This window comes from Diadema antillarum, unplaced genomic scaffold (assembly GCF_040938485.1).
Source record: "Diadema antillarum isolate AM-2024a unplaced genomic scaffold, OU_Dant_1.0 seq00000203_RagTag, whole genome shotgun sequence".
NCBI classification, from domain to species: domain Eukaryota; kingdom Metazoa; phylum Echinodermata; class Echinoidea; order Diadematoida; family Diadematidae; genus Diadema; species Diadema antillarum.
In genome coordinates this window covers 1,706,318-1,730,000 of record NW_027271262.1, presented here as the reverse complement: position 1 = coordinate 1,730,000, position 23,683 = coordinate 1,706,318, and the positions used below count along the sequence as shown (strand labels likewise).

Below are 23,683 nucleotides of genomic sequence, written 5' to 3'. Positions count from 1 at the left end.
TGTATAAGCTCTTTGCTTTTGCGTACAGATATATTCTCTACTGAGGAGGTCAGAGACATTTTCACGAGATGTTGTTTTCGCGAATTGACACCGAGGCTATTGTAACTGCACTATTACCCTAGCACGTGAAGACATTTTCATGTGAAGACATTTTCGTGTGTTGTTAAATTCACAGTCCAACAGTAATTTGCGCAATTCACGAGAATGAAACCCTTGCGAAAATAACAGCGTATACAGTATGTAAGTAGTCCAGGTGTATAACAAGCTGTCAATAGGGGGCTCATGTCTGTTATACTCTTTCTTGCTGTGCTCCCTGAGAGGTACTTATCGACAAAATTTGCCGAACCTGGTTGTTGAATGGTGAGATAATGCCGGTTGCTGATCAGCTCTTATTCTGCAACATTGGTTTCCCCCTCATACCAAGCCCATTATTTGGATGGGCAAGGCTTTTAAGTTCAAAATATGCTGTACCCCACATGAGCGTCTTGGAATCTAGAAAGTATGTATACGCAAACCACAAATTGTGTTTCTGCTGACTGATCTTGAATCCAAATGATTCACATAACCATGTTAGGCTTTGCTTCTCTTCTTAGCCTCGAGTGCAGCATACCCTGACTTCATAACAATCATCTGAAATGGGAATACCCTATGATTTATTTTAGTCTCGGGAATCTTTTCTCAATGTGTTCACGTAAGAGCATGAACTATTTTGCTCATTTTTAACACACTAGCCACCACATCTCTGTATTTCTAGTTGGATTATTCATAGAGGAGAACTTTATGACTGATGTTTATAACCTATTGATGTGAACGAGTTGTGTTCTTTTGTGCACTCCATGCAGTTACTCGGCTTTGGGGATGCAGTGCCAGTGTCCCAGTGCCGACTGGTCAAGTACGATGAGTTCCACGAGTCGCTGGAGAGATCGTACGAGGGGGAGGAAGACACGCCCATGGGTCAGCTGCTAGGAGGGGTCAAGGGGTCGTACATGTTTGACCTCTTGATGGAGACGAGGTCAGCCGAGCAGCAGTTTCAGGTGTACAAGCCAGGAGGTGAGTGGGATTCTTGTGAAGGGGGTCACTGTTATCTGTTTGCTATGATGGTTAATTCATTATCAGACTAAATAGGGCGGTGATTTGGCTCAGTTGGTAGCGTGTCTGCCTCACGATCCTAAGGACCTAGGTTCGAACCGGAGTCTGACTGAGCAATGTTGTGTGTAATCATACCATCCCCTCTAGCAAGAGGCAGAACGCTCTGTCCCTCGGATAGGATATAAAATGGAGGTCCAGTGTGTGAGAGAGTAACAACTCATGCACGTAAAAGATCCCGCTTCATTCATTCATCGCAAAGAGCAGGGTGTTTAACCCGGTGAAGTGGTCAAGCCTCACATCCAACTGGACCCAATTGAAGACCAGCTTAGCATAGCTGAATATGGGACATCCAGCCATCTTCTCAGATGGACATGAACAAACAAACATAATCTGATTCAGACTTAGCTGTTTTTTAATGACGTGGGAAATTCTAATGATTATACACTTTGACTGTTGGCAATTTCAGTTATGCATGTCCCGAAACCCAACCTTTATAGTATACCAGAAAAAAAAAATGCTGTCAACGAATCATTTGCTCCTGGTCTTTTTTTGCTAAGTTCAAGTAAGAGTAATCAGCACGCATTAAACCGAAAATGACAAATTACTTATCTGAATTCAGCAGTAACTTATGAAAAAACAACAACAACAACTAAGTAGGGTTATTTAAAGGCCTTACTTTTGTTTATTTGTTGTTGTTGTTCATCGTTTGAAGGCCTTGTTATTTGCAAAAAAAGAAAGATTGCTGATTTTTTTTTTTTTTTGCACTTTGTCACTTTTGCAATCCTTTGCATTTTCCATTTAACAGGAGTGACAATCAAGTTGTTTGTGGTGGATTTGAGGAATGCGGAGATACGCAACCCGATAACAACAAGGACGTACCACCAGACTACTGTCCGAGACTTGCAGCAACAGATCGAAGAGGTAGGGGGGTAAATTGTTTGAACAAGTTTTGAGAAGTTTGTGCACTTGCAACTCTCTTTCCACTCTCATCCACCAGTTGTCGAATGTACCTTAAAAAAAAAAACATGCACGAAACCTACTCGTTTTTGGCATCTCATTGAAAAGCCAAACATGAGATTACAACCAAACTTGGCAGGAATTTGTTTTCGGAGTTAATGGTTGCAAATTTATTCTCGTAATATAGATGGTTTCCATGACAGCCCAGGGGCTTCTGAGGCACAGAACAGTTCATATCAAACATCTTTTCCAGATGCAGAGAAAGTGCAGCCCAGTTATACCATATTTATAGCTATTTTAGAGATGAAGAATATAAAGTTCTCCTTGACAGTGGTAGTGGTGGTCTGACGTTCACATCCCTGTAAAGCGCACGATCAGAATTAAACTAACTTCGGCAGGAATCAATGGGATGGGAACACAAAATTACTCAACTATTACACATACTCTACATAGAGGCCCAGAACCACAGCCCTGGCACATCCTTTCTTTTCCTCTTCATGTTTTCAATTTGCTAAAATTCAGAGTTGAACTTGTCATGTATATGGGAAAGATTTAACGTTACTCCTTGGTTATAGAGTTGTGTATAAGGTTATTTGAGATGACTAGTGTTACGAGCCAGTCTGTGGATGCCAAGTTCCGTGTATGGCTTTGTAGTCAAAACAAACAATACAAAGGAAATAGACAACAGCAACAAAAGTGGGTATCTTTCCCACCTCACATTCTTTGTTCCCTCCTCCCTCATCCCAGATTACCGGTCTGCCGGCAGAGAGGATGCGGCTAGTGTTGGAGAAGTACTACAACGAGCTCCGCCTCCTTTCCATTCCCAGCAAGAATCTCAAGTCAGAAGGGTTCAGTAAATGCAATAAGGTTAGTTATCAAGTCTGTATATAGTCTTACCCTTTTAATAGATGTATGTATTGCATGCAATGTAAAGAAGGCAGACAGCTGTATTAATATATCAAATCTGATTTGTGTTTGTTTTGTTTTTCACTTACTTTTGATGTGCAGTAACTCAGCTGGGATGGAATGTGTACGGAAAGTGAATGGAAATGTAGCAATGAAAAAGAGGGGGAAAGACGTATTAGAATTATAATGTGTACAAATGATTTCAATAACTGGCACCATATTTTTGTGAGTGGCTATGATATAGTGAAGAGTACCTGATTAAGAATGAGGATCACGTCAACAGGCTGATGTCTGCCGAGGTGATGGGATCTGATTCTAATAATATCGTACCTCTTCAGTGTCTCTTGGTGAAGAAAACATTGTGCACCCACTGTCGCCTTGTCTTAATCACTGGGATCAAGTCTCCACTTTGAGTTTTACTCTCTTCACCCCCAAAGGATCTGTTTGGCCAGTCTACCATTTACAGGTTCATGTGGAGCAAACCTGAAATGGCATCAATGATATAGGACTTTTACGGGCTTTCCACTTAAACAGAGTAATCTCTTGAAACTCTACGTTGCCAAAAAAACTGCTTAGAAAACATATAATGAAAAAAAGAAAATGATAAGAGTAACAGCAGCACCAAAACAGATTGCACGGGGCTTCCTTGAAAGTTAGTGAAATAATATGCTTGGCTATGCCATATGTCCCCCCCAAAATTACAATCCGATTTTTGCATTGATAACGCCCAATGTGATTAAACCGTTTTAGTTTTACTTCAGGGTCTTAAAATATAACATCTTAGCTCTATTTCACCGAAAACCCCATTCAGTTTGGTTAAGTGGTCACAGAGAAATGTGGATTGTTGTAAAGCACGACATGAGTCTGATTCTTCCAAGTTTAGCGCTTGGATGCTCTTTGAATTGCACATTAATGTGTAAAAACAATAGAACTTGAAGGGAAGTAATTCCTGACATGCTCTACAAAAATCCTCATTTCTCTTTGACCACTGAAGCAACTTGAATTGGGTTTTCTGTAAGATATGGGTAATGAGTTATAGTTTCAAACCCTGAAATTGTGTTGGGATTGTTTCACCATATTTAAAGTTATCATTGCAGAGGGTACCATTACATTTTTTTTCTTTGACATACGTTATATGTGGTTGCTTGTGCAGGTGTTTGTGGAGGCCAGTGGTTTGGAGGACCCTGGGGTAGAGTTCCCTCACTCCCGTCTCCACTCCCTCCTGGACCGGCACGCAAACACCATCAGACTCCTGGTCACTCTCCCTCCAGCCGCTGCAGGTGAGACTTTTAATATCCTTGTTTGGTTTGGAAGGACCATTTCCTTCCTTTCGCAGTTCGTTTTGTTTTTGTGTATGATGTAACTTGTGTCGGATATGCAGCTGTTTTCTTTTTTGCCGGTGTAGATTGTTTGATAGGTAATACCTCCCAAACAGTTACTTAATTTCCTTGACGATTTGGGGGTGAAATTGGGGCGGTCACATTTCACGTTTTAAACATATTCTTATTTGCTGTTCTAATTTGTGTTGCCTTCAAACAGGGCTTTTGACTTTAGATTTTTCATTTTCAGGGTTGTAAGTGCACAGATTTGTGTGCAAGGGCATAAATTCAGAAATGTGTTGTCAGGAATCAAACCTTATCAGGCGCGGATCCAGGAATTCTGTAAAGGGGGCTCCTTTGCAAAATTACAGGGGGGGGGGGGGGCGCACACGTCCCATTTTTTTTCTTTTTATTGATTTTGTGTTAACAAAAAATAAAGGGGGCATGCGCCTGAGGTACCCCCCACATGGATCTGCCACTGATTATGGTCTTACTTTCAGTGACATGAAAGTCTTTTTTTTGGGGGGGGGGGGGGAGGAGGAGGGGGGAGTTGAGGTCCACTTCTGAAGACCTCTACTGTGGTTTCTGCTTGTTTGTTTTGTTTGTTTTGTTGTTTAAGTGAATACCAGAAAGTTAACCTACATATTTCTTTGCCACTTTAAAGATGAAGAAGACAGTGCCAAAGATGAGGTTTCGGAGACAAGTTCCTCGATTGACTCTGTAGCAGAGAAGTTCTCAGATCTTCAAGTGGAGACTGGTGGTCTATCACCAAATAAGATTCCCACACCAAGTCCGACGGGGAGCTCCTCCACGCTAAGTGATGATCACCCCTTAGAGAAGAATGGTGTCAATCTCGTGGGCAGTGAAACGGACAGTGGTGTAGTCTCGCTCAATGAGGCACGATTGACTGACGAACAAGCCAGTGAGTTTGAGCACATAGGTGGGGAAGTTCGGGGCGAACCGGATGGTCACTGCGACAGTTCGGAACAATTGACCACAAAGTCCAGCGATCCGTTGAGCGCCGAAGCATTAGCGGATGCTCTGAACTCCTCAGACTTGATAAGGAGCGATTCGTCATCGTCGACGCCGCAATCGCAACCGGAGCAATTTCAGGGAGACCAGGATGAGGGAGTGCCAGTGATGCAGACCCTGACCAGTCCCAGACAAATTGCCAAGAGTCACCTAACGTTACCCGTGGCCTCCCAGTCACAGGCCACAGCGTCGGCCTCCTGTGCAGAGTGCAGTAAACTTCAGGTCCCCGACTCCAGCAGCTTGCGGCCCCGGGCCATGAGCCCCATCCCGGGGCCCCTGAACCCCCAGATCATGGCTGCCATCCACAAGCGTCGCGATGCTGTGGATCAGGCCTGTGACAGAGGAGATATAGAGGGTGCTATAGGACCATCGGGACCCCCTCTAGGACCGCCGGGACCTCCTCTAGGACAGTCGGGTCCACTTATAGGACCATCTGGACCGCCTATAGGATGGACAGACCCGACTCAAGTAGACTCTGATCCTGAGGTCAGCGACTCATCAAGACATCAGTGCAAAAAGAAGAACTGGTACTTTAAACCATTGGAATTATCAGAGTCAGAGGAGGGCAGAGGTATGTTTGCTTAGACCATTTGATATCCATGTTTTCCATGTCATGGTGATTACTAAGTCCAGCAGGACCACTCCATATTCTACTTGACTTCATTGCGCAATGAATAAGATTTTAATTTGTCACTATTCCTATATCTGTGAAGAATTAAAAAAAAAAAAGAGAGAAAGAGATATAGCATGAATTGGTAAATCAAATGTGTTTATTTTTCTATGTGTCAAAAGAACTTGTCACATTTCATTTTAACATGTGATTATAAGTCTGAATGTCAGTTTGTTCCAAATGGGTTTGCAAATTCTTATCAAAGAGCATTTTCCTTTTGTGTTTCCATAAAAGCATTGAGACAAACATAGCACATCTGTACAGTTTTTTAATGAAATTTTACAAGTAATGGGAATTTCATGACTCATTGGAATCACTAGCAGTCACTCAGACAGTCAGAGCTACACAAAGATTCCACCGATGATTACTTTTCATTATTTTCATCATGCTGCTCTGTCTGAGCATGAGTTTCATGCACAATTTTTTGTCAGATAGACTCTTGGAGGGCAATTGATGGGCATTGCTCTCCAGTCCTCTGCAGTGGACTCTGTCTGTATGTTAGTTTAGGGAACTTCACCAGGCATGAACTAACATGGATCTTTCTTGAAGTGAAGTCAAAGACTTGTGAATTACTTTAGAAAATGCTTTTTTTTTCAGACTCAGAACAGCCCAAAGACCTAGTAGTGACAGGTTCCACATACCTGCCAAGTCTCCCTGATTCTGCAGGAGTCTCCCTGAAAATGTCAAAATCTGTTCATGTCTGAATAAGAGAATATTAAAATCTCCCTGATTTGGGAATTATTTTCGCCCATCGAAATGCATGTAACACACAGACATCTCCTTGATTGCTGTGTGGAATCTCCCTGATTTGGATGTCGGAATGTTGGCAGACCCGGTTCCATACATTGAAGATGATTAATATTTGATGCAGGATGGTGTGCAACTGTGATATTTCTCTACTTTCCGTGTTGTATGGCAGTTTGATTCATTTGTTACAAGCTCTATCATTTGTAGAAATGTGTTTTTGCATTATTTTTCTTCTTATATACAGTAGATCATGATATCTACGTGACATATTCAGAGAAATATTTTCAGAAAGTATGAAGTGAAAACTCCATCATTGTTAATTATTTGAATTTGACTTTGAGGCTGTGTTTTTGAGACAAAAGTCATCATTTTGCAAAAAATGTGTAGATTGTCCAAGGGTTTTCCACCTGCTTGTGAAGTAGCCTAATGACCATGGTATTAAAGTGTATAAACAATTCAATAGATGGACACTGAGTGTTGAGATATTTAAAGTGGTTTGATTCAGTAACAACCCATACTATTCTATTCCCTTTGATGATAGTTCTGGTGGTAAACCTGGACAAGAGAATGTCCCTGGGATTCTTCAAAACGTGCATGGAGCCACACGTGGGCACAACTTCCCTCAACTTCAAGGTATTGTAACCGTCCATATTTTCACACAACTAATTTTTCGTGCTGAGCAGCTCAAAAACATATTCGCAGGTTCTTGAATTCCCGCTGCGCAGTTTTCAATCAGTTCAAAATATGGAGCGAAAATTGTGTAGATATTTTCGGGGGGTTTTAGAATTTGCGCTAACCAGAAGTAGCACAAAATACGCAAAAACTGATGTACTGCAAAAATTTCCGCGTGTTCAGTAGTGTGCGGCGAACCCACTTGCCCGCTTACACAGGGCAACTAAATGTCACTGTGGGGCAAGAGAGATTGTTTGTCACTGACCTGTCAAGAGTATGGTACCCTTGCCCAAATGCCCCTTAGGGCAAGTGGGAGAGGTACCTTTTTTTTTGTGGTGTCGTTGGTATGTGTTCATCTAGGATCCCCACCCCCTCCCCCCGTGAGGTTTGCTCAAGATGTAGTAGATGCGCTGTGGCATAGTGGATAAGACTCATGACTTTTGATCAGAGGTTCCAAACGAATCCCATCAAGGCCCTTGTCTCTCTCGATCCAGGTGTATAAATGGGTTCCCGACAATGCCAAGTAAAATAACGACAGGGCCCTCTGGTAGAGCAGTGGCCATACTGAAGAGGCTACCCTTGATAAAGAAGACCATATTATTATTTTTACTATTGTTATCATCATTATTATATTGGATGTCACTTATAAGATGCCACGAAGGCTGTTGCCCTACTAAATAAAACAGGCATGAAATACCACTGTACTTTTGTGCACCCAATTGATCCTCATGTGTGACGACGTATATTTTTGCACCTTTTCATTTTTCAGGTGTATAGATTATACGCCAACAACCAGCTGATCTTCACGTGTGAAGACATATATTTTTGCACCTTTTCATTTTTCAGGTGTATAGATTATACGCCAACAACCAGGAGTACGAGAGTATCCGTCTGAACGAGACCCTTCAGACGTACAACGATGATACCCGCATTGTGATCAAGCTGGGCAGGGCGCTGAGGAAAGGGGAGTATAGAGTCAACATTTACCAGCTCATGGTCAACTCCAATGAGGTTAGTTTACTCTTTCAAATCTAAAATTTATCCGCTTATCCGTGTGTCTCCTTGTGTTGCGAAGATTTGGATGTGAGCATTCCAAGTGTATGGTAAAGATCATGAGTATGCCAAGTTTATTGAGAATTTCACATGTTGTGCTAATGTGTGTGAGGCTGTGTTACTTGAGTATGAAGACATAATGTGGTAGATGTTTTAATGACACTTAGGACCATATGATTACACAGCTGCAGAATACCATTTGATGGCCATGTTTTCAAAATTTGAATCTCCGAATGTAGTAGGGTAGTCAATTGACTTCTCCATCATCGTTTGTTTCAAACAAAAATAGGTTCTTTATGTTATAGCACAGTGGCAAGTACACTGCAACATTCCAGGCATGGTTTTAGGGAAACTTTGTACAGATTGATTACCTGGTAAGCTTTTATCTCGGTACAACAGGGCAAAGGAACATTGCATGAACAATGTATGAAAGCAGTGGCAATGATTTGAAAAGTTCATGTGTTATAGGGGGAATTTATATGGGATATTGTGATAGAGGTAGATTATGTTGAGGGTATCTACGTCCTTCCTCCCCTCGTAGAGGTTTCTTTAACCGGTTGAGGACGAGTCCTGACTATACTCAGGCAGGTGTCTATGTGAAGTGCATGTTGTAGCAAAATCAGCCCGTCCTCAACGGGTTAAAAGGATAAACCAATTTCTGATACTCTGTAAAACGAGGACTGTTCGCGTGCATTTTAATTTCGTGAATTTCGCGAGCGCCAAGATTCGCGAAATTAAAATGCACGCGAAAGTTCTTGTCTACACTATATGCATTGAATGCCAGTGGCAGTTCGCGAAATTTCATGCCGCAAAAAAGGCCTTCAGCTCCCATTCGCAAAAAAATTCATGCTGCAAATATATCATGTCTTACAGTAGTCAGTGTGATTTCCCCTCTCAGCCCATCAGGTATCTGTTTGACTGGGTGTTTGCCAAAGGTATGACCGTCCTCGAGTCCAAGCAAGAACTCTTACCAGAGCTTAAGAAGAAGTTCAACATTGATGTCCCCCTTGATAGGTATGTCACCACTCTGTCTGTCTGTCTGTCTGTCTGTCACTCTATCTCTCTTTCTTTATCCAACTATCTGTCAATCATGGGCTGCTGCATAAGTCCCTTTAATCTCAGTCTGTCACAATGAAGATGAGTCCTCTAAGGGCACTACGTCATAGTTTTGAATGGTTTCATCACATTTGCTCTTGCGACAATTGATCCCATTAAATGTATCTGCCCTGAGCCAAACATAAATTCTACCTACAAACATAAACCTAGCCCCTGTCCTAATCCTTACATCAAACTAAATCTAAAACCCTTTCACAACCCTAACCCGAACTGTAAGTCCTTGAAGAAAAATAAGACCGGAGCAATTGTCGCAGGAGCAAATGTTGTGTTGCCGTTTTAAATTGTGAGGGTGCAGTCCCACATGTACGCACACACTCTAGGTGACAAAAAAGGGGACACATTTTTACTTCAGAGGCCTGAAATAAAAAGAGAGTGATCTTACATATGAAGAAAACGAGAACAATGAAACTAAGAATTTTTGCACAAGTTCCATCTCCAATTTGCTCTGGGACTCGGTGTTTTCCAACAAAGAGCAGCATGATTGGGCTCCTAGACGTCCCCCCCCCCTTCACATTGAAAAAAATGTTCTACAATTGTTTCCGCCATTCCCTGTAAGACTTACTCGCACTTCATTGTGATCGCCATTACTGATCAGGCCCAGTGTTCTGGGTGGATATCACTACACTAGAGCCGTCAATAAAATTCCAACTCTTGACCATTCATGACATGTCATCATCACCGCCATCCCGTGTGACTTGCTTCTCGTAAAGGTTACGCTTGCGCAAGAAGTCGTGGAAGAACCCTGCCACCATCTTCCAGAACGATCGCATCTACGAGGAGGACATCGCCATCTTCCCCAACTGGGAAGTCTTCGTTGAGCTGCTGGACAGTGAGTATGAGGGAGAAAAAATATTTAGATGTGACATGCAGAATTTTTTTTCCTTGTGTAATTCTCATGCCACATTTCCTGTACTCTGAGCAGGTTGCTGAGGCAAGTTGTGACATTGCTTTCATGCACAAAAAGCTGTTCTGCCTGTGCTCTGAGAGATGAAAACATGCAGCATTGCTGCTGTGATTGCCCAATCTCAGGGTCTTGGTTTCTTACTAGAAATCACCTAAATGCAGACAAAAGCTAGAGAAGCTCTCTGAGAGCGCAGACCTTCGCCAAGCAGCTCATTTCCACCACTGATCTTGTTCCACAAATGAGATCAGTGAATTCCACCCATACGTATGCATGCTGAAAATTGCCCGATTTCCCTATACAGAAGCCTTTTGTTACATCATCAACTTCCAGGTGCGCGGCACGCCTCACCCAGCAGAAACTAGAGCATGAATTTTAGTGCATGAATGCAAACCTCAAAAAATGTGCAGCTTGAACTCCCAAGTTCATTGAACCTACATGCCAAAATATCGAAAATCCTTTAATAATAAAATCCATAAATATTCCCGGATTACTACCAACATTTAATCATCTGTTCTTTGTGTCATTCTCAACATTTCCTGTAAGTTTCATCCAAATCCTTCACAACTTTTTGAATTATTCTGCACACAGACAAACAAACCAACAAACAAACCAATGCTGATGAAAACATAACCTCCTACCTTGGCGAAGGTGAAAAATGAAAATCTGTCATGATAAAGAAGAAATCTTAAAGGCAATCAAGACATTGTTTTAATCAGTATGATCTACCTTTTGATTACCTTAAAAAAGAAAGAACAGAAGGAGAAGACAGGCATGTAAAATGATTACACTAAAATGAGTTCATAAATGTTTTTGCAGTGTAAGGTGTCATGCAGTGGATATTACCAATGAAATGCTTAGAAGTCACAAGTTTATGCAGGTCTTACAAAGAAACTTGTGTGGCATTGCATGAAGTACATGTATTGCTTCCTCGTACTTGTCGCAAAAGGGATGACAAGTGACATAGACTGTCAAATGCATCAGGTCCAAGTTTCCTAAAGACATGTTGCAGTTCTACACCAAGTCATGTTATAACCAGGATAACAGCCAGGCACCATGTGATCCTCTATTAATTATCCAAAATCATTGTTGCTAGTATAATGCAGAGACTCCAACCCCCAGCACCTTCTGATCTGGAGATTCTCCCGCCTGAAACCCCTAGCAAACGGGAGACTCCAAGCTGATGTGCGCAAAGCGCAAAATTCCTTGCGGCCGGGGTCCAGTCTAGGGTTCTAGATGCTCTCTCGTGCTATCTAAGGCTTATTTTTAATCATACGCTATGGCAATAAGTAAGAAATACTTTCCAACGGGAGACACAGAGCCAGGGCAGGAGAAATCAAATCTCAAGTGAGAGAACGGGAGATTTTGCAAAAATGGGCTTTCGGCGGGAGATCTCCCGTCGAAAGCGGGAGAGTTGGCGTCTCTGATAATGGCTGCAAGTCTTATGGGCCAGTTTGCCAGACTTGGAGTGTTCACACAATGCCCAGAGGGTGGAGTGTCTTTTGCATTGCAGTCGCATCCCCGTAATCTTCGCGAGGTGCACGTGGGCAAAGTGCGTTGACCTCTTATCGCATTTACATCCCTCTCATTCTTCCAGGACCAGAGCAGGTGCAGTCGTCGTCAAAGCTGGCGCTGTATGTCAGGAGGTGGCGTCCTTCAGAGATGAAGCTAGATCCATTCGAGGAGGTCGTCCTCGACAATGCTAGCGTGATTGAACTCAAGACGGCGGTGAGTTCAAATTTGCCGTGATTTCTTGAAATGACTCTTTAGGGTCCCCGTTTCGTACAACTTGGTATCAGTAACAACTGCCACATTTTTATGACAAATTTGCTCTCAGCCAATCAGATGCAAGGATTTCAGTAGCTTATAACAACCATCGTAATTTGTTATTGATAACAAGTTTTATGAAATGGGGCCCAGATGTCTTGTTTTTTTCCTCTTCAGGTGTAAAGCTCACCTGAAAATTACACTGAATAAATGAGTGAGTCAGCCCAGCCAATGACTGAACATGCAGACATACTCATGGTACATACGTGGTAAATACGTGATTGTGATACAGAAATATTATTAGATAATTTATGAATACTCATCCGGCCGATAGGAAACAGCGTGTTTCTAACCCTCCCTCCCTTCTCTCTTGCTGCAGCTGTGTGAGATCAGTGGTATCCCCATAGAGTACATCGAGTTTGCCAAGGGGCGTGGGACCTTCCCCTGTGAGGTCTCGCTCTTGGACATGAACACGGAACTTGAGTGGGAGCCAAGAGTGACCGTTCTCAACACGTGGCCACTCTATATCACTGATGATGGCACCGTCATCTACTACAGGTGGGTGTCCAGTGTGGCTGTCTCCAGCTTTTACGCAATTTACTCTTGTCATTTATGCTAGTTTTTGTGTTTTGTGTTTTTTATGTGAGCTGCATCAGGTAATCACAGCTTCATGTGATGAAACAGTCCTTGGGCCTTAAAAGAAAGAAAACAAAACTAAAAGAAAAACAGAATTCTTACATCTGTTAAAAAGAATTATGATTTTTTTTTCTAAAGTTTCTGTTTTTGGATATCTAAGCCATTTCAAAACCAGTTTTCATCAAATAAACTTAGAATTCCTCATGGAACGGTATGCTTTTTAACATTTCATACAGTGGTTTCTAAATATCTCACAAAGTTAAAAGCTGAATTCTCACCTTAACCAATACAATACCATCCCTTTAAACATATATCTGTTGTGCATGTTTGTATCTCTCCCTTTAAAACATATATCTGTTTTGTATGTTTGTATCTCTCCCTTTAAAACATATATATGTTCTGTATGTTTGTATCTCTCCCTTTAAAACATATATGTGTTCTGTATGTTTGTATCTCTCCCTTTAAAACATATATCTGTTTTGTATGTTTGTATCTCTCCCTTTAAAACATATATCTGTTCTGTATGTTTGTATCTCTCCCTGTAAAACATATATCTATTCTGTATGTTTGTATCTCTCCCTTTAAAACATATATCTGTTTTGTATGTTTGTATCTCTCCCTTTAAAACATATATCTGTTCTGTACGTTTGTATCTCTCCCTGTAAAACATATATGTATTCTGTATGTTTGTATCTCTCCCTTTAAAACATATATCTGTTCTGTATGTTTGTATTTCTCCCTTTAAAACATATATCTGTTGTGCGTGTTTGTATCTCAGAGACAATCGTGAAGAACTCAAGGAGCTGCAGGAAGATGAGAAGAGAGAGATCCAGAAGAAGGAAAATGCCAGGTCAGTGACGATTAATGTGCACCTTCTCCTACTGAGACAAAAAAACACCCCAAAGCGAAACAAAGCAAAAAAACAAAACAAAACAACACAACACACACACACACACACAAATAATTAGTGTACAATAATTGCTGAGAACTTGTTTTCATATGTACATCGATGTGATCTTTACAATTCCAAACTTTATCTTTATCCACATCATTTAGAGTTGAAAGAAATAGACAGAGAAGTAAAACAGTTTCCGAATATATTATTTCTCTTGTGTATTCATTTGAAGGGGTATTCTCTATTGGCTTTTCATGATTCAGGCCTCGAGACAAGGTACCATGTATACACATGTCCAGAGGCTGTATTCAAGAGTCCATGACCAACATGTGAGAGGCTTGTTGAAAAGAGCTACTGAGACTTTATTAGCATGTACCTTGTGATGAAAGCTTTTTTTGTTTTGTTTTTGTTTTTGTTTTGTTTTTCTGGTTTTCTGGCAAGCAGTACTATGAACTTTGGTCACACACTTAAGGTTTATGTCAGATCTTTGATCTCAAATATAGAAACTAGAGATTGATATGTTAAGTCAAATAGTGGATGCTTAGAAGTCACAGATGGAGCCCATAGCAGAGATAAGAAATGAATGAAGTAGGATTCAAATGAGAAATGAAAATTTTCTGTTGATTAGTAGGGTTGTTTATTCTCTTCTATATTTCCCTAAGGGTGTGTACAATTAACATTTTCTGGCTCACTTGACTTGCAATGATTACCGGTAGGCTAAAAGCTGTGTAAATGTATGTATGTATAAAGTGGAATACATTTCATGATGTTGCTGCAGTATTAACACTTGCCCTGCTCACTCATGTTTCTTTTGTTTGTGAAAAGGGAGGAAATCATCACAGGAGTAATCGATGTGTTCTGCGCTTCCTTTGCATTTCAGGTTATCCAAATCGGGACAGAAGGTGACGTACTCCCCGCGAAAGGAGCGCGCCCTGAAGATCTACACTGATAGCCCTCCTCCATACAGTGCAATGAACTAGACGCTATCAGTCTGTGTATGTGTATGTGTGTGTGTGTGTGTGAGTGAGTGAGAGTGCGTGCCTGGGTGTGTGTATGTGTGTGTGTGTTTGTGATTGTGGGTGTGTAGTAAGCATATATAGTCTGTCCACTCAAAGTTTGTCATGTGTGAGGGGAAGTGCCCGGTCTGCAGTTCCCCAAGGCATTTTCCTCCAGAATAGCAACCATCCGAAATATTAACCTCTGACAATCACCCATAGAATTTTACCCCAGAACTTTTACTCCTAGCTTTTATATACCAGAACATTTATCCCTGGGTACATATCCCTAGATGAATGTCCATGGGACAGTTATCCCCACATAATAATTGCCAAGACAGTTTATTAGTGGACAGTTATTACTAATACAATTTGTCAGTCAACAATTACTGGTATCCCAAAAATATTTGTCCCTTGTGCAATTATTATTAGATTACTATCCTTAGAACTTTTATGCCCAGGGTGTTTCCCTAAATAGTCTCCCCCCCCCCCCCCCCCCGGATATTTACTCTGAGATTATATACCTCAGTGGCATTTGCTGTGGGACATATGCATGCAAAAACATTCCCGTGACAAATAACAAGCAGGACTACAAGATGGGTACTGGTATGACCTGTCCTGTCAAGGGAGGGGGATAGTCATTCAAGTCAAGGGGACATTTTTTCCCCATGGTCCCTGGAAGTGTTTTGCCATCTTTTGATAGCTCCAAGACCCTTGCTGTATGAGGACAACAAATTCCTCCCTCCGCACGACATGCAAGCTTGTGACACTCCAGACAGACTGATGAGAAGTTGTGGACATTGGTCATTGGAAGTTGGATTACCAGTAGAGACTGTGCAGTTCGGGGAAATGTTGGCTCAAAAAGTAGACTAATGTTGAAGGTAGCTTTACATAGGTGCAGTCATTTTATGGAATGCCAAAATGCTCACCTCTCGACTCGATACATTCTTGATATTCATGAACATTATGAAATCGACAAATGCTGTCCTAAAAGTCCGGTGAGCATGTCTTTTCTTATCTATAATTTACGTATTTGATTGTAGGAAGCGTGTAAAAATTCATATGAAATTACAAGGTGGATACCATTGGCTTTCCCAAGTAGAGCAGATTGGACTTTGCTTGCCCAGTCAGGGTTTCGGTCATTACTCGAGTCTTCTTTGAATAATGCTAGCCAGCGTTGCACGATCTATTTTCCTTGGAGGACAGAACAAGCATTCTAAAGTGTCCATGTGCTTTTATTCATTTTTAAAAAAAATATAGCTTAAGATGGTATGCAAATGTTTGAGGAAGTATTTGCCAAATATATCAAGACGTGTTGCATAGAGGTCGCAAATAAGTATGCAGGAGACCACCAAACAAAGTCATACACAGCCAATTCAGTGCAAATGTAAGAGCTAAGTGATACCGTCTTTGTGAATAGTTGTAAACTTGGCTCTCAACACGATGGTGGAGGCATAAGAGACCACACAGAGTTAGATGCGTATAAACCTCACAAGTTACTCGTGTGAACGTGCCCTCCCTAGGTAATGCTACTTAGAATCTCCACAGAACACTGTACATGCCAGCTTGAACATATATTTCTTTTCATATTAATGATGAGCCCTGCAATTTGGGAGTATTTGTACGCTGTTTCGGCTTTGGTGATAGCCTTACCAGGGACTTCGACTGGAGAAGCCTATAATGTGATGTGAACATTTCCTCATGTTTTTAATGCAGCTGCTCTCTGTTGATGTGGAACTCTTTTATCTTGGAATGTGATTACGTCGTATGAAGTTGATCATTCAGTCTATGCTTGCAAGCAAAAACAAAATAAGGAAAAATATGCATGAAAGATTTATGGCATGGCATGGAATGAGGTGTATGGTTAAAGTAAGTTCCCAAATGGTTGAGAATGTTCGCTTTTTTTGTTTGATTGTATTGGGGGGGGGGGGGGGGAGTTTGCTTACATGACAAGAATAATCGTCTATGTTCATACTGTACATGTGTGATGCTATCTTCTTGTAAACTTCAGTTTTCAATGTGTGGAGAAGGTCCAGAGTTGAAGATGTTGCCTTTTTGCCCATTCATATCTTGCAATATCATGGTTGTATCAACCTCTCTCATCCCATACAGATGTTCCAGTGATCTCACACCTCTCTTTTGTTTCCATGGTATAGTCATTAATATTAGGATTTTGAATGTAACAGTCTTTACTTAAATTTCCATGAGTGTTGCATGCTTTCCTGAGGCACTTGTAACTTGAGCAGCTTTCATTATTGCAATTGATCCATTCATTCGTTTCTTCTTTTTATCATTTTCTTTTTTTTACTCTTCATCCATTCCATTATTGTAATGGTCAAATATATTTGTTATTTTTGTGGGATGGAGCTCTAGAATTCGAAGCAGCTAGTGTGTTTGGATGAACAGAAGACAAAGACAATATGCTGGCTGATACAATTTTACGCTATTTCTTTGTTTGTGGACTTGCATGTGGTAATCCCAAGTCACGAATGATGATATTGGCCAGTGTTTCAAGTAAAAGGGGCATGGAGTTAAATTCTGAAAGCCACAATCAGATTTGCAAAATGTCAACTCCGTCAACCTCAATTGATACATCAAAAGAGAGGTGAATAACATCATTTTTAGCAGTACATAGCAAACCTCTGGGTTAGGAAAACAGATTTTCTTGGAAAAGAAAATCAAACTCCCCACAGATGGCTTGTCAAAAGTCAAGGTTAACTACTGGTACAGGAGAACTTTGACTTAGAAGCTGTAGTAAGGATGATCTCCCCCCCCCCCCTCCCATTTCTGCTTGGAAGAATGTGTTCACATCTCCCAGCTCTTTGGCTAGCTGTATCCTTACCTGTCCACTCAACCCTCTTCTGTTGTGTATATAATGCAGCTAGTGTTAAAGGGATGGTACAGTTTTGGTTGAGATGGGGTTTGCAGTTTCCAATGGTTTTTAGCTCACCTGAGCCAAAGGCTCAAGTGAGCTATTGCGATCGCCCTTCGTCCGGCGTGCGTCGTGCGTCGTCCGTCGTCCGTCGTCCGTCGTCCGTCGTCCGTCGTCCGTCGTCCGTCGTCGTCCGTCGTGCGTCGTGCGTAAACTTTTTACATTTTCATCTTCTTCTTGAAAACCCCAAGACCGATTTTCATCAAACTTGGCAGGTAGCATCCCTAGGGGGTTAGGAACTCAATTTGTTAAAATGGGCACCATGCCCCACCCAGGGGGCCCCCAGGGGGGCCCAAACCCCCCAAAATTAAGGAATCTGTAAAAATCTTCTTCTCTAGAACCAGAAGTGATAGAGCTAAGTTAATACTATGAGTTAGTACATTGATGACTGTAGTTTCAAGTTTGTTCATGGCAAAATTAGGGGTGCCCCCCTTGGGACCCAGGGGAGGGGGGTGGGGAGGGGTTCTAATGGGGCCTAAATTGTACATTTTCATCTTCTTCTTGAGAACCCCATTACCCATTTTCACCAAACTTGGCAGGTAGCATCCCTAGGGGGTTAGGAACTCAATTTGTTAAAATGGGCACCATGCCCCACCAGGGGGCCCCCAGGGGGCCCAAACGCCCCAAACTTAAGGAATCTGTAAAAATCTTCTTCTCCAGAACCAGAAGTGATAGAGCTAAGTTAATACTATGAGTTTGTACATTGATAACTGTAGTTTCAAGTTTGTTCATGGCAGAATCAGGGGTGCCCCCCTTGGGACCCAGGGGAGGGGGGTGAGGAGGGGTCCTAATGGGGCCTAAATTGTACATTTTTATCTTCTTCTTGAGAACCCCATGACCCATTTTCACCAAACTTGGCAGGTAGCATCCCTAGGGAGTTAGGATTTCAATTTCTTAAAATGGGCACCATTCCCCACCAGGGGGCCCCCAGGGGGGCCCCAAACCCCCAAAATGAAGGAATCTTTAAAAATCTTCTCTAGAATCAGAAGTTATAGAGGTAAGATAATACTATGAGTGAGTACATTAATGACTGTATTTTCAAGTTTGTTCATAGGAGATCAAGGGGTGCCCCTCTTGGGGGCAGGGGGGGGGGGGGGGGGGGTTGGTTGGGAAGGTCCAAATGGGGACCTGAATTGTACATTTTCATCTTCTTCCTGAAAACCTTATGATGTATTTTCATCAAACTTGGCAGGTAGCATCCCTAGGGGGTCAGGATCTCAATTTATAAAAATGGGCACCATGCCCCACCCAGAGGGCCCCAGGGGGCCCCAATCCCCCCCCCCCCCAAATTAAGGAATCTTAAAAAATTTGGGCCCTTATTGAACAGTTTCATCTTCTACTTGAGAATGCCTGGTCAAATTTTGGTAGAGCTGTGAATAATTTAGATTAGTGACTGCGTGAAAGGTGAACTTGCGATACTCAGGTGAGCGCTAGACCCGCGGGTCTCTTGTTTTAATGATGTTTTGTTTTTTTAAGATAATGAGAAACCTCTTTATATGAAATATGAAAGAGCATGTAGTTCTAAGAGGATTTTAAAGTTTATTTGATGAAAATCGGTTTTGAACTGGCTGAGACAAATAAAGCAATCCTAATACTGTAAAAGGTGGGACCCATCTTTTATTAGGATCACTTTGTTTTACTCTTTTTTTTTATTTGGGTTGGGTATGCTTTTTAACATTTCATACATTTGTTTTATAAGTATCTTGCAAAAAGTTAAAAGCTGAATTCTCACCTTAACCGATACTATACCATTCCTTTAATGAGTCAGACCGACTTTAATAGGCAGTGCAGTCTACTCTGACCAAACTTGCTTTTAAGCAAGACCAGTCAGCAATCATGGCAGTGCAACTGGAACAGGGGAGTACTTTTGCTGCAAACAACAATCTTTGTGTGTTTTCGTTTTGTTTTGTTTGTTTATTTTCTCATAACGAGCAGTTTCAATGCAGCTGTCACAGAGGTAGACATCCTAACCTAGACAAATGTTTGATATCCTGATGTGTGACTCAACCACTTGTAGTAACCTTTGCACAGCTTGTATAGTAGTGTGTTATGCGCATACTGCAAAAGTGAAGTGAACTCGGGTCGATTGCAGATACACTTGTGACAAGGAAAAAAAAAAACTGCTGGAATAAGTTTAGATTTGTTGAATTTGTCATTTGATATTGTTCTTAACAAAACTGATGCGACAACATTTTCATTTCAGTACAGAGTCACTTCCGCGGTTGGCCGTTGCTCTGTTGCGCTCACGTTATGCATAATGTTGCTGCTAGGGTATGTGTATGTGTGTGTATTTGCAGGGGATGAGGAACTGGGGGGGGGGGGGTTCGTACTGAATTTGTAGGTACACGTGTACATCCAACTAAGTCTGGATACAGTGGCATAGCAAAACTCAATATAGGATAACAATAGGGAAGCAGTGCGCAAGAATGTTCAAGCTACAAATATGCATTGTTTTTGCCTGCCTATCAGAGGTAAAATAAGATGTTGTTTTAGGTGGTATGGCATTTGATTCTGTTGTTTTTGTTTTTTACTTTTTTTTAAAGTAGATACAGTGTTCCTTAACCATCAGCCAGTGCCTGGATCAAACCAAATTTCTTTCCAAATTGACAGTGAAATAAACCTCTTCAGCTTTTTAATTTTTCGTTTTTGGTTGTTGCCTTTTTAATCAGATCAAGCGGGTTAGACAAGGATGGACAAACTTCTTCCACACGTCTGTGTATGATATTTAATGTGGGATGTATGTAGTGAGTTAGGTAGTAACTGAAATATCTTGCAACGGCGCCCTTGATGATGACGTTCAAATGGAGGATACGACAGCGTATTCTTACGTGACAAGCGTTTTCGTGGACGTTTGGGACGGAAATGTGAATTTGCGTACGATGTGGGATTGCAACACAATGCTACGGTAGCTGCTATTGGTGAACGAGCAATACGAGCTTCATTCTGCAAATGTAGTAGTTTCTGTAAGGTGTAATGGTCTAACGGTATTTGCCAGCAAACAGGTACCGGTACTGTAAAAGTGGACATTTTTTGCAGTGTGGAAATTTGCCTGCATTTGACGTTAAATGATACTAGTGCAAAAATGAACATATATTTTTTTTTCTGTATTACCACATCATATTTTGTTTCTGTGTAGTAAGAATACAAGCAAAATTCATCTTACCAGGCTGAGCAAAAATAAATAAATAAATAAATAAATTACTTACACAAAAATTTCCACTTTTACAGTAGTGGTGTCAAAGGTGATGCTAAGCTCACAGCATCCCAAGCAGTTAGCTACAAAAATGTTTGCATTTTATACCAAACAAGATGAGGTGGTCACTATATCACAGCGCACCATAATGTAAGTACACTACAATGTAGTTCAAACTCAAAAGGCCTAAAAAGGTTTCAGTAAGAAAAAAAAAATATATGCTAAACAATAATGTATTGCATGGGATAATACATCATATGGTACTTGTAACTATACATATGCAAGTGAATCAATATCAGATTTTAAAGAGCTATCTGTGATGAAATGTGTTTTTTATTTATTACTGCCTGCCATGCAAAGTTCATCACGCTAAACTGAATGTACATGTAATTTGTAGGGGTCTTGACATACTTGTACATCTTTTTATGACAGCGAGCAATATAGTGTAATGTGTATTTTGGCATTTTATTGCCACAAGATACATTTTTTTTGACCATTTTTTTTTTTTTTTTTTTTTTTTTGCGTAACATGAAAATTCCATGGCATTAGCAATGTGTGTCTGTTTTTTTTTTTCAATGCTATGATGAATACCAAATTTATTTTCTTCTGATTTCCTACAGTTAAAGAGTTGTTTTGATTCATATCATTGAGCAGTGCATGTGTGGCTTGCACGAGCCATGTAAGTGAAATTAATGTGTGAATAATGCAAAATATCCTCTTTTCCTTGTGCACGTGTACTGCATGAATACAAGAGAATACGGATACAAAGAAGCTACGAAAGTGAACATGTATAACTCTTCATGTCGAGAAATTATTAATATAGGAGATGATATTGAAGACATTGTATCTATGATGTTGATTAATAAATGATAAGAAAAAAAATGATTTTACAGCTGTGTCATTTTTGCGAAGACATCGAGTGAGGAGGTTTTTTTTTTTGAGTCTTTTTTTTTTGAGTCTTTTTTTTTTTTGAGTTGTGTGGAATTCTTATCTCATAACCTTGCATTACAAATAAAGGCAAGTCCTCAGTCTAAGCCACATTATGGTTCAGGCAACTAAGAAACAAACTACAACCTACAACAGCAAAAAAATATACCCCATCAAAAAAAAAAATTAAATATATTTTTTGATGGGGGTATATTTGTTGTTTGTTGGTTGTTGCTGTTTGTTTATATACATGTATATATCTATATCTATCTATCTATATATATATTATGTATATATATATATATATATATATATATATATATATATATATATATATATTTATATTTATATATATATACATATACATGTATGTATATATTCAAACACATAACTAAATCTGGGAATAGACCAAATAATACCCCACAAAAAAAAAAAAAAAAAAAAAATCACTGTAAGAAATATGGAACAGACATGTTAAAACTTTTCCAAGGGATAAACTGGTAGGTTTATTGTGCACACATACAATAATGGCATTGTGTGATTGCATTTTTTTTTTCTATCACAGCATTAAAGTGACTGTAATTCTGGTGCAAGACATTCTTGCTATGTAGTCTCTGAAAGGATTTACATAATCCAGCCATCCACAGACCGAGAATTGCCCATATATAATATCTAAAGTGATTTATAGCTGAAATGACTACTGTCTGTAACCAGAAATAAAAGACCACGTTTTTAAATCTCAAGCCATTTTTTCCTTGAGTGACTGTAGCAAAGCATGATGATGCCAGGGTATGCCCAGTAGCAGATCCGGAGATGGGGGCGGCACCAGGTGTAAGCACCCCTTTCTTTTTTGTTAAAACAAAAGAAATAAAAAGGAAAAAAATGAAAGGGGGCACATACCCTATAATCTTTAAAGAAACCATCTTTGTCAGCTGATTGCAGTGGCAACAGAAAATTGCTCCGAAGCTCGTTTTTTTTTTTTTTTTTATTGTCGGCCAATGAAACCTGCAAGAGGCACTAGAAATATTCCCCCCCCCCTTTACCGAATTCCTGGTTCCGCCTCTTATGCCAGACATCTCAAGGGCTGCAATGATTGGCTACCAATATTGCCACATTTCTCAAAGGCCCTTGCACCAGCAGCAGTCACACTGGCAAAACTTCTCAGAGTTAAGGTTCTCAAAGTGTGGCCAGTGTATAGGCAAATTTCTCAAAAACTCCTCACAAAACTCCTCGCAAAAACTTCTTGCAAAACTTCCCCCTAGAACTATGACAATTTCTGATATTGTACACGATGTTCCAACACGAGTATCTACATGACTTGACATGCTTCTGCTTTCATCTACCTTGAAAACGAAAGGAGGTGCACTCTCTATGCCAGCACAACAGCAAGCTGTAGCTCCTTGGTACGTGCTTCCATTTGAAGAGGGGAGCACCAGTACAGTGGACTCCCATTATAACAAAGTCCCGGGGACTGGCAGTTTTCTTACATTATATTAAAATTTTGTTATAATTGAACAAATGAACAATAAAAAAAAAATGAGAACAGATGATGTTGTGGCCTGAGACTTTTACTTTGCTGCAGCTGGAATTATGTTGTGACCATGTTCGTTATAGTTGGAGTGCACTGTACTGTCATTACCTCTGTACCATGGCAGACATATGCCTCAGAGGGGTCTAGGGCAATAACTTGTCCCAGACCCCTGAGCCTAGCCCTAATCCCAAACCTAATCCTAATCCCATCCCCAAACTCTAACCCTAAGCCTAACCTTAACCCTAATCTTACTCTTAAACCTTATCACCAACCAGTATTTGGCAGGGAGGGGGGGGGGGGGGGGGGGGGGTGACTGTCCTTGGGGGATAATTGCCCTGATACGGC

At 40.8% G+C, this 23,683-nt stretch overlaps 1 protein-coding gene across 1 annotated transcript in view; it reads left to right on the top strand.

Annotated features, from left to right (window-relative positions):
* The window catches only part of LOC139728827 (ubiquitin carboxyl-terminal hydrolase 47-like), a 45,789-nt gene extending 30,991 nt beyond the window's left edge, over positions 1-14,798 (top strand). Inside the window, exons 15-27 of the mRNA XM_071639762.1 lie at positions 843-1,050; positions 1,895-2,010; positions 2,794-2,913; positions 4,106-4,232; positions 4,936-5,874; positions 7,262-7,353; positions 8,239-8,403; positions 9,344-9,459; positions 10,272-10,390; positions 12,060-12,190; positions 12,609-12,787; positions 13,644-13,715; positions 14,641-14,798. Of these exons, the coding sequence (XP_071495863.1) occupies positions 843-1,050; positions 1,895-2,010; positions 2,794-2,913; positions 4,106-4,232; positions 4,936-5,874; positions 7,262-7,353; positions 8,239-8,403; positions 9,344-9,459; positions 10,272-10,390; positions 12,060-12,190; positions 12,609-12,787; positions 13,644-13,715; positions 14,641-14,740 (2,484 nt within the window). The 3' untranslated portion in view covers positions 14,741-14,798. The remainder of the gene's footprint in view (positions 1-842; positions 1,051-1,894; positions 2,011-2,793; positions 2,914-4,105; positions 4,233-4,935; positions 5,875-7,261; positions 7,354-8,238; positions 8,404-9,343; positions 9,460-10,271; positions 10,391-12,059; positions 12,191-12,608; positions 12,788-13,643; positions 13,716-14,640) is intronic.
* Positions 14,799-23,683: the final 8,885 nt, after the last annotated feature.